Source organism: Impatiens glandulifera, chromosome 3 (genome assembly GCF_907164915.1).
Source record: "Impatiens glandulifera chromosome 3, dImpGla2.1, whole genome shotgun sequence".
Lineage (NCBI taxonomy): Eukaryota > Viridiplantae > Streptophyta > Magnoliopsida > Ericales > Balsaminaceae > Impatiens > Impatiens glandulifera.
In genome coordinates this window covers 1,038,306-1,049,618 of record NC_061864.1, presented here as the reverse complement: position 1 = coordinate 1,049,618, position 11,313 = coordinate 1,038,306, and the positions used below count along the sequence as shown (strand labels likewise).

At 32.4% G+C, this 11,313-nt stretch overlaps 2 protein-coding genes across 2 annotated transcripts; both read left to right on the top strand.

Moving 5' to 3' along the window:
• The first annotated feature begins 4,681 nt into the window (after positions 1-4,681).
• LOC124931673 (probable protein phosphatase 2C 34) lies at positions 4,682-6,733 on the top strand. Its single transcript, XM_047472196.1, has 6 exons — positions 4,682-4,702; positions 5,169-5,424; positions 5,511-5,804; positions 5,904-6,024; positions 6,123-6,346; positions 6,443-6,733. Exons 2-6 carry the CDS (start codon positions 5,176-5,178, stop codon positions 6,677-6,679), a joined length of 1,125 nt encoding a protein of 374 aa, XP_047328152.1. The 5' UTR covers positions 4,682-4,702; positions 5,169-5,175; the 3' UTR covers positions 6,680-6,733.
• A 911-nt stretch (positions 6,734-7,644) lies between these two features.
• Positions 7,645-10,243, top strand: LOC124928858 (probable pectinesterase/pectinesterase inhibitor 58). The gene is made up of 3 exons (XM_047469108.1): positions 7,645-8,053; positions 8,128-8,751; positions 8,891-10,243. Exons 1-3 carry the CDS (start codon positions 7,645-7,647, stop codon positions 10,051-10,053), a joined length of 2,196 nt encoding a protein of 731 aa, XP_047325064.1. The 3' UTR covers positions 10,054-10,243.
• Positions 10,244-11,313: the final 1,070 nt, after the last annotated feature.

Here is an 11,313-nt window from a genome sequence, read left to right as displayed (position 1 = left end):
TGAGAATATCCACTTTTTGTTGTTGTTAATTAGAAAAGGAGATTTGACGTTATATATTTTAACCAATGAATAATAAGATGGTTAGTACAAATTAAAAAAATTAAATACAAATTATCCTTTTATACATTTAATAATAATTTTTTTGGGTTAAAACCCAATTCTAATTTCATGTGTTTCAAACCAATTATATCAACATATATTTTTTGTAACAATAATGGCTCTTTTCAAATTATTAGCTTAACAACATTTGTGGTGACAATTCTATGCATGCTAAACATTGAGTTGATTGGTCGAAACTTGTAAAGATTTTAATTTTGAGAAATGATAAATTAGCTGGTGCCATGAATTTATTTGACACTTTTTAAACAAGTCTATGGAGGTTTCAAATATATTTTTTTTTATGATAAATGATTGATTTATATGTGTATAATAATAGTTCAACAAATTCAACTTGCTCTTTGATAGTCAACACATTTAATTTGTTTTTATCAAGCTTACAAGTCTTATTTTACGAAGTCGATAATTTTATGACCATTTTAATACCGATATTTTGTTACAATTGTAATCTTATTAAGAATTTGCCATTATTAAAATCAGTTAAAAATGCTATCTAAACTCTTATTTGAGATTATTTTAAACTTTGTTAAAGATGCCTGAGTACAACTAAATATTCATAGAAATAGAGAAAAAGTAATTGTAAATCAAATATACCATAAACAAATATATTATTTTTTAAAAACAAAACATTAATTATTATTATTTCTTAAGTATCAAATATGAATGAGAATGAGGTATACTCTATATTTGTGTACTCTAAGATCGAATCCTAGATATTCGTGGGAACTGAATGGTCGGGTTCGAGATCGGGCATGGGGAGAGAAAAAAAGTACCCGATCGAGTTCGGGTCGGAGATGCGAAGCATGCAAAACCCAAACTCGATACCATTTTATATTAATAATAAAATAAAATATTTTTTTATTAAAATTAATGTTAACTTCTAAATACGTTATCACAAATATTATTTTAAATATATTATTTATTTATTTTTCATTTCAACTTTATTTTTTAATATTCCCGACAAAAAATTATTACCCTCTTTATTACTCTTCAATTATTAAATTTTAATTTTTATTTAAATAACAAAATGTTATTTCTCTCAATTTTCTTTCTCTTCGTCTTTAATTTTTTTTTTTCAAACTCCATTATAACATATTTTTTCACCTCTACAATAAAGTTGTTATCTTTATCAACATCTACAACATAAATAAATAGGTAATGTTTACATTTGTTTTTTCAACATTTTAATTAATTTACTAATTTTAAAATTATTTATTGTTTCATAAAATTATGTTTATTATTATTCTTCATCTTATATAATCTATAAAATATTTAATCGGGTAATGGGTACCCGTCGTGGATCGGGTACCCGACAAATCAAGGATGGAGATATTAAGAGATACTCGTCGGGATCGAAATAAAATGATAATCAAGTTCGGGGATGAATACTTCACTATTCGACGAGTAAGATACTTTTTGCCATCCCTAATGGGAATTGTGCGAAACTTAAACTCGATACACGACCATATTAATATTAAAAAAAATGTGTTTTTTTTTTTATTAAAACCTAATTTGACATTTCACATGCCACATCATTACAAACAACACAATAAATATACTATTTATTTTGTTATTATCTTCACTTCACTCATTTTTTTTTTTAATATTTTCAAAATATTTTTCTCTCATTAATCATTACTTTTTTTAATAATAAAACAATTGTTTCTCTCCTTACTTTTCATCTTCATCTTTATTTTTTTTTAACTTCATTCTAATTTTTCTTAAATATACAATTTTACACATATTTAATTGGGTAAAAAAAAGTACGCGTAAAAAATCGGGTACTTAGCAAATCGAGAATGAAAATAAAAACAGAGATATTCATTAAGATCAGTCTAGAACTGAAATAAAAATTGAGTTTATGAATAGATATTTCACTACCCGACGAGTAGGTATAGAAATGACCTTAAGAATTTGGATACCGCAAAAAATTAAATTTATTAATATTTTTTAATTAAGTAATTATATTTTATGTTTTATTAAATAAATATAATAAATTTATATTATTTTAACCAAACAAACTAATTTAGAATAGTTGCTTAGATGGAACCTAGGTTGGTCTAGAACTCAATAATGATTTTTTTGAATATTAAACAAATAAATATCCATATTTATATTTTATCATTGATTTATTGAATTTTTTTAAAGTCCATGCATATAATATTATAGTATAAATTAAAATGGAATATTTAATGATATTGAATGTTTTAAAGATGGTTACTTTATTAGTTTATTTGAAGCAATCGCCAATAAATTAAAAAACATATTTAATGATGTGACATGTTTTTAGACATTAATCATGATGTCCATGTTAAATGCTAAATTAGCACTTAATTCAATGATGTTACATATTTTTTGTTTTTGTTTTAGTCTTTTCATTCATGTGATATGCGCATTAACAGACATTCCATTTACGATTAATTCAAAAGGCAATCATATACCAAACAAAAATTTAACTATTTTCTAATGAGATTGTATTATTTTTAATTTCAAACAAGGCTCAACTTTAAATTATGATATTTTCTATTTTTTCATCATATGAATCATATCCACAATAGCTCTCAGCCAAAAAATAAATGAAAAAATACCCAATTATTTGATATTTTTCAAAAAAAGAAAGAAAAAAAGTGTCACGCGACAAATATGGTAGCTGATAATACATGTGTTGACATGATTAAAGTAATGCTACAATCCCTACCAATGAAACCCCACCCAAAAAAAAAAGAAAAAAGAATTAAATTAAATTTGAATATTAAAAATAATGTTGTGATTGAGAGAGTATAAAACTATTCATCTAACCATTACCAAACCAACGTTGTCCACACATATTTTTGACCCAATCTATTATCAGTTGCCCAATAAATTAACAACCTTTAATCTTCTGTCAAATTATTAGACATATATATTAATCCCCTTAATCATTTGTGTAATTAATTTCAACTAATGCTAAGCATATATATACTCCATCAATTATCAATCTCTTAAATTAATTAATTAATTATTTATAAAACTAAATAATGTAGGTAAGCAATTGAATTGATCAGCTTTGACATTCTTTTTAAATAACCACTTATTTCTAGCCGACCTTTAAATGTTTACATCATTATAACCGCCATCTAGTGCACCCATCAACAAATATATATATATATATATATATATATATATATATATATATATATATATATATATATATATATATATATATATATATATATATATATATATATATGCATTTATTAATAAGCCGTCTTTTAAATTATTTGTATAATTCATTTCAACTAAATGAGTAATGCTTAGCATACTCAATCATCAATATCTTAAATTACTATTTTCAAAATAATATTCTTTTATTCCAATTTAACAATATAAAAATATATAATATTATAACGTTTAATTTCTTTTAAAGTTGAATGATATAGGTAAAGAGTTAAAATCTGAAAAGAAATATATTTTTTCCTCCAAACATTTTAGTAAAAATTGAATTTCAAATTTCTAGTCTCTTAAAATAAAACTCTTATCATTTCAATTATTCTCTTGAATTGTATTAAAAGAATAATTATGAATTAAAAGACCATATAATATAGGCAAGTGTATACAAAGACTTTGAATTGATCAGTTTTGACATTTAGGTTTCAAATGGTATTTAATTATACAATCTTTTAAATGCTTATATCATTACAACTCTAATTTATCTTAGCATGTATGATACGTGCACCCATCAACAAAAAAAAATATTATTAATTTTTGTGTTTACAAATAATTAATATTGATGCGTTACTTAGTATGATATATGCACGGATGCACCCATGATCAAAATTAAGATTTTATCTATATTTTCCTTAAATTGCAATTTAGGATGAATTATTCCATGTTTAATGTTTTTTTTAAATGTGTTTAAATATATTTTTTTTTAAAACATATCTTTATTAATAATCACCAATACACAACTCCTAATTAATTAGGTGAACAAGTGATGATTTACATATTTTTGTTTTGTTTAAGATTACATAAACTAAGCATATAATATGATAAATCCAATAAGACATTAAAAATAATTTAATAATGATTCCGCAACAACCGATAGAACTATGTATTTGGTGTGTTTATATAATTTATAAATTAGTCCTCAATATTTGATTGGCTAATGAATCTCATCCACACAACTTGATAATTAAGGCCAAGAAAACTAAGATTAGTAAGTTTGAGGTATGAATTGAGAATATGAAGCAAAATAAAGGGTCGATTAGTGAAATCTGGGTAGATGTAAAATTGTAAACAGATCTGTATGTATGAGAAGAAATATACAAACAAAGAAATGAATTCACCGATTCACGTACGCTGTCTGTCTGTATGTATGTACATAACTAGTCTCTCTTTTGTTTTCTTCCTGGATATAAAAACTATGAATTATGTTCGGTTTCATTCTTATCTTTGTAATCTCAGCTCAGAAACTGTTGACTATATATATATATATATTATTAATCAACTTCTCCGGCAGCAGGGATTATCGCCGGTCGTCGTCGTCGTCGGCGGCATAGTATCTTCTCTCCTCCTGTTCTAGTTTGATAATCAAAAGTTTTTTAAGGTACACCCACTTGCCCTTTTGTTTATTCATATCATTTTGATATTCGATAGATAAAATGAATGGGTACAAACTAAAGGGGACCTTTTTTTCTTCCGTTGCTGCAAACATGCATATTGCTTAGCTCATGGCTACTACTAAGTTTAATTATATCTATCTATCTATCTATGTTTGTCAGGAACTGGAAAAAGAGAATGTTTTAAGATTCGATTATTGATGTCATTTCTTCTTCTTTTCTGTACATTTTTGTTGGAGCTAGTTAGTTAGCTAGCTAACAAACAAGATTGTACATGTAAGGATGACTACCCTCTTCTACTTTTCGTGAACCAAGAAATTGCTTCTTTATTCTTTCATAGTCTCTTCCAGATTTATACAATATTTTACTCTGATGGGTTTGTCTGCTCTGGACTAATTAAGTTTCTTGTGCCTTTATCTACTGAATTTGATGGGCTGTGATTGATATCTTCAGAGAGAATATGGGGCATTTCTCATCCATGTTTAATGGACTGGCTAGATCTTTAACGATGAAGAAGGGTCAGAGGAGGAGTTACGGTGGTTGTGGCGGAAAAGAGGCGGTGGATGACATAGTAACAGAAGCAAAGAAGAACGATTTGATATTACGATCTTCGGGTTTCGTTTCTGTTGAAGGTTCAAACAATTTTGCATCTGTTTTCTCAAGGAGAGGTGAAAAAGGAGTCAACCAGGATTGTTGCATTGTTTGGGAGGTAATAATTACCCATTCATTCATCTTTCATACCTGAACTTCTTCTGTTCAATTAAGGTGTTTGTTTGTTTGTTTGTTGCTTTACAGGGATTTGGGTTCGAAAATGACATGATCTTTTGTGGGATTTTCGACGGGCACGGTCCGTGGGGTCATTTTGTGGCGAAGAGGGTGAGAGAGACGATGCCGACTTCCTTGTTAAGCAATTGGCAGGAGACAATAGCTGAGGATTTTCTTGAGAATCCAGAAAAGAATGTTCATAAGTTCAACATATGGAAGCATTCGTATCTCAAGACTTGTGCAGCCGTGGATCGAGACCTTTTACATAGCCGCAAAATAGATGCTTTCAACAGTGGAACCACCGGACTCACTATTGTCAGACAGGTATGTCTAATTAATGTCTGAAGATGGAGTAGTCCTGTTTTCCAAATTCAAATAGCAGATGTTTATAACTTAGAGTTTTGTTTGATCAACCGGGGGCAGGGAGAACAAATATTCGTTGCAAATGTTGGCGATTCGAGGGCAGTTCTAGGAACCATATCGGAGGAGGATGGAAGATTGGTGGCGGTTCAGCTCACCATTGATTTTAAGCCCAATCTTCCTCGTTAGTTCTCCTTCCTTCCTTCCTTCCTTCCTTCCTTCTTTCCTAGTACATGAGTTTGTTTGTTGGGAATGTTTTTATGATTGTTGTGAATTAAACAGAGGAAGCTGAGAGGATAGCAGAATGCAAAGGACGAGTATTCTGTCTAGAGGACGAACCTGGTGTGCACAGGGTCTGGCTGCCAAATGTGGAGTCCCCTGGATTGGCTATGTCTAGAGCCTTTGGTGACTATTGTATAAAGGACTTTGGACTCATTTCCACGCCTCAAGTTACACAAAGACAAATCACTGCCAAAGACCAATTTATCATTTTGGCTACAGATGGGGTAAATTAGTTTTTATTTTGGGGGGGATTATCAGAAAACGGATCCAGTTAAAGAAACAGACTATAAATCAAATTATATATGTTTTTCCTTTTTCAGGTATGGGATGTTATTTCGAATGAAGAAGCGGTGGAGATAGTGTCTACAACGGAGGACAAGAAGAAGTCTGCGAAGCGGCTGGTGAAGTGCGCTGTAAAAGCATGGAATCGGAAGAGGAGAGGGTATGCAGTGGATGATATTTCAGCAATTTGTCTATTCCTTCATCATTCTTCTTCTTCTTCTTTATCTTCTCAGTTAGTTCATCCTGTTAAGTTTGCAGCCCAAACAAGAATTTGAGGCATTTTCATAAATTGTGTGATTATTATAAAATAGATAGATTGTGTCCATCATTGCTCATTGCACCCATACTTATATCACCTAGCTAGTTATTTTATTTGAAAACGAAATTTTACTACATTTCAGACAATCAATATCACTTAAATACAAGTCACCATAACATTCTAACATAACTCTATTTTCGAACTGAGTTCATTTTAAAGATTAAGATATGACATATATAGAAACTATGAAAGCCAAAATAAAATCCCTAGTTAAGTTCAACACCTATAGACTATAGTATAAGCTATTGATATATAACTACTCCATTTTGTCTATCTCAATTTTCAAACAAATCAATCAGAATTCAAGCTCTTTGTGTTCTTTCTCTCCTAGCCAGCCATATATAAATTAGAGTTTATTTCTTAAAGAAAACTAATATGACCCATAATCATGGTCCCATCTTCCAACAAAATGTTCTTAGTGAAAACAGAGGTCTCTTTATGTTTCTTTTTAAGTTGAATTATCTTGGTAGAATAAAACATAAATATTATAATATAAAAATAGAAGAATTTTATATAACATGCATATTCTTAAATTAAGATGAGTTTGTGGGGAGAATGCCAATCATAGATAGGTAGGATGAGTAAAAAATGAGAGAGGAGGGCTATTTTTAGAAGGAAGACAAGAAAAGAAAAGTGGTTGATGCAGCATCTACTACTCCCATGATGTCCGTTGATTCATTATATTTCATTACAAGCCTCTAATTCCTTTAACTGAAATAACTAACTATCAGACCTACATAGAAGATTTCTTTCCTCACTTGTTCTGCAATTTTCTTTCTTAACTCATATCATAAGGTCGCTCTCTGCCTGGGCCTTGGTAGCTTCAAGCAGAGAGGCTAATAGAAAAACAAGGAAAATATGGTTTGAGAAAGAAAGTGTGAGAATTATTTATTTGTTAAAGCTTAAAAAAAAAGAAGAGAAATGGCGGAAAATGGGAATAAGAAAATTGTGGTGGCCGGCGTCTGTGCTATGCTACTGGTGGCAATGGTAGTGGCTTTGACCATCGGAGTCAAGAAAGACGATACGGATAGTAGTGACAGTTCACAGGGGGGGATTACTACTACTGCCAAGGCAATTCAAAGCATCTGTCAACCCACTGATTACAAAGAAGCTTGCCAGGATAGCTTATCTTCTGCCAATTCTACTGACATGAAAGATTTGATTCGTTTGGCTTTTCAATCAGCTAAGAAAAGGATTTTGGAAGCTTCTAGCAACTCCTCTGTTCTTCACGAGCTCGAGAAGGATCCCAGGGCTAAGGAAGCTCTCGACAACTGCCGCACTCTGGGAGAGACTGCAGCTGATGATATCGAGAAATCCTTTAACGAAATGGGTAATTCATTCATTCATCTAATAACATGATTCTTATGAATTAATAAGCTAAGCTGTTAAATGATACATATATAGGTGAACTCGACTTAACCCAGGTTGATGACATGGTTGATAATTTGAAGACATGGCTTAGTGGAGCCATGACTTACCAAGAAACTTGCCTAGACGGGTTTGAAAACACAACCAGTGATGCAGGAGAGAAGATGAAACAATATTTGAAACTTAGTATGGAGCTAACAAACAATGGACTCGCCATAATAACTGAACTCTCCAAGGCATTCTCCTCTCTTGATGTGAATGAAGGCTCTTCTCCCAAAACCTCTCCCCAACGTCGACTATTCTCCGAGGACGATGAGAATCACGTTGAACAAGGAGAAGACGGTGAGTTTCCTCATTGGGTCCAGCCAGGAGCAAGGAGACTTGTAAAACAAAAAGGGAGGCTTATCAAGACTAATCTAATTGTGGCTAAAGATGGGAGCGGAAACTTCACTACTATTAACGAAGCGTTGTTGACCATTCCTAGGAATGCGAAAAAGACATTTGTCCTTCATATTAAGGAGGGTATCTACGAAGAGAAAGTTCAGGTTGATAGGAACTTAACTTATTTGATGATGTTTGGTGATGGACCAAACAAGACAAGGATCACTGGTAGCCAGAATTTCATTGATGGGACAACCACTTTCCACACAGCAACCGTTGGTATGTTTGTTTCTTTAATTTCAAATAACCCGTTTTCCTCCAATCTTCTTGAAATAAGATTGATTTCTTATTTCCCCTTTTTTATAATACGAATTAGTAAACTGAAACTCCTACTACTTGGTGGGACACATGTGTACAGCGATTCTTGGTTCCAACTTCATAGGTAAGGACATTGGATTTGAGAACTCTGCCGGGGCAGAGAAGCACCAGGCTGTGGCATTACGAGTTGGGTCTGACCTGTCAATCTTCTACGGCTGCCACATGGATGGTTACCAGGACACTCTCTACGCACACACATATCGTCAATTTTATAGAGATTGCGTCATCTCGGGAACCATCGACTTCATCTTTGGGGACAGTGCCTCACTTTTCCAGAACTGCACCTTGCTGGTTCGGAAACCCTTGGACAACCAGGCCAACATTGTCACTGCTCAGGGACGAAAAATCGCTCGGCAGCCCACGGGCATTGTCCTACAAAACTGCCACTTTGTCTCTGATCCAGCCTATTACCCTGTTCGGAATAAGATTCTGACTTATCTTGCCAGGCCCTGGAAAGAATATTCTAGGACTATCATAATGGAGTCATTACTCGATGACTTGATCACATCTGATGGGTTCATGCCGTGGGAGAGCACAGGAACATTCGGCCAGGACACGTGTTACTATGCCGAGTATAATAATAAAGGTCCGGGTTCCTCAAAAACGAAAAGAGTAAAGTGGAAAGGAATTAAAGAGCTCAATAGAAGCACAGTCAGGCAATTTACTGCCAACCGTTTCTTGGGTGGGGATAGATGGGTACGACCAAGACGTGTCCCTAAGAGTTCATATTCTGCTGAACCTAAATTTATCCCTTACAGTTCAGGATTTATATACTCAACTCCTGACGAGGAGGAGGCAGACTCGTCAGGTAAAACTGCAAGCGTTAACCCTGTGCCTATAACAGGATTTGTATACTCTCCTCCTGAAGTGGATGCTAAAGAGGATGATGATGATGACCCAACAGTAGTTGCTACTCCAGTTGAAAAAGGGCCTCCCCCAACTCCTAGCGTTAGCCCGAGCTCAAGTACGACACCACCAACTTCACAAGATGCAAGTTCCGGAGCTCCTAGCATTAGTCCCGTCTCAAATTCGCCAACACCTTCTTCACAGAAAGGAAGCTCCTCACAAGCTCCTAGCGTTAGCCCGGATTCCTCAAGTTTGGCACCAAATTCACAGAAAGGAACTTCTCAAACTCCTAGCATTAGTCCCGGAATCTCCTCTGGGAGTCCAACCCCCAATCCAACACTAGCACCACAATCCTAAACATCTTAGTAGACGGTTTTTTTAATTACTTTAGATAAAATTATGTTCCTCCCCCTCAATTATTATTCATGATTTATAGAATATATAAATATATAGTATAGTGCCATAATTCATTTGTAGACAAGGCAAACTTTTCTGTTAGTGCTGCCCACATCATGGAACAACATATAGATTAAGTCTGTCTTCATCATATAGCTTTTATATAATGAAAATGCATTTAGATATTTTTATATTATTTCAATCTTCTTCAGTGTCTTCTCATCTAGTATCTTTAGCTAATTTTGACACAAGAGCAAAATATCATTTGGTTACTTTTGTTTGACATAAGTGGTCAAGAGGTAAGGCACAACTTCAGAATTGGGATCTAGATAATAATATCATTTATTGTACAAAATTTAAAAACTGAAGCCATATCATATAGAAGATCCAAGTTAATTTTTTTTTTAAGTTTAGAAAACTAGCACGACCCCTCGTAATGATAACCCTGCTTTAACTGAAAGCGTTTTTATTGGGAATCAAGTCTCATTAGGGAAGACTTTCATTACTTAAGCTAGTTTAGTGGGTTAGAATATGATCTAAGATATTCTAATCTTAGAATCTACAATGAATTTGCTAAAGTGATTCCTAATGCTCACATGCCTACATGTGTTACACCAAGTGATTATTTAATTATTATATATCCATCAAGACAATTCCAAGTGACAAGAGTCTTGAATTGCAAGTTCTTTTATATTACCAAGTAAACAAAAAAAAAGGTCATGTTAGAGCAAACAAATCAAGAAGGAAGTTTTATTTACTCCTATTAATTAAGGTAAAATCCAAGTATAACAACAAAGTCAATAAATGACTATCAATTATCATAAAAAAAACACAAATTATCAGTGTCTATAGTTGTACTAGAGGAGTTTCTATAGCATAGTTGTGATTCACAAGGATCAAAAGCAATTGCACCTTTTGCAATCTATGGTTTCTTCTGTCATATTTAGATAATGCACATGAGAATCACATCATTTCACTAAAATGAATAATTACTACTCTTATGTCAGCACATTTCACTCAAATGAATAAGCTAATTAGAATGTTTTGACAACCTAAGGCTAATTAAGGAATCCCAATGAGTAGCATAATGTTTGACAAGGAATAGCAAAAATCAACCTCTAAGGCTAAGGAATCCCCTATAGTTTCTCAACTTCTCCATGTGAATCTAATGAAATAATTACTACTCTTCTCTTCTCTGTTCTCCTCTCCCCAATCACCTCC

Coding starts and splice junctions, on each gene's coding strand:
- LOC124928858 (XM_047469108.1), top strand. CDS start 7,645: ATGGCGGAAAATGGGAATAAGAAAATTGTGGTGGCCGGCGTCTGTGCT. Junction 8,054..8,127: donor GAAATCCTTTAACGAAATGG/GTAATTCATTCA, acceptor ATACATATATAG/GTGAACTCGACTTAACCCAG. Junction 8,752..8,890: donor TTTCCACACAGCAACCGTTG/GTATGTTTGTTT, acceptor ACATGTGTACAG/CGATTCTTGGTTCCAACTTC.
- LOC124931673 (XM_047472196.1), top strand. CDS start 5,176: ATGGGGCATTTCTCATCCATGTTTAATGGACTGGCTAGATCTTTAACG. Junction 6,025..6,122: donor TTTTAAGCCCAATCTTCCTC/GTTAGTTCTCCT, acceptor TGAATTAAACAG/AGGAAGCTGAGAGGATAGCA. Junction 6,347..6,442: donor TCATTTTGGCTACAGATGGG/GTAAATTAGTTT, acceptor TTCCTTTTTCAG/GTATGGGATGTTATTTCGAA.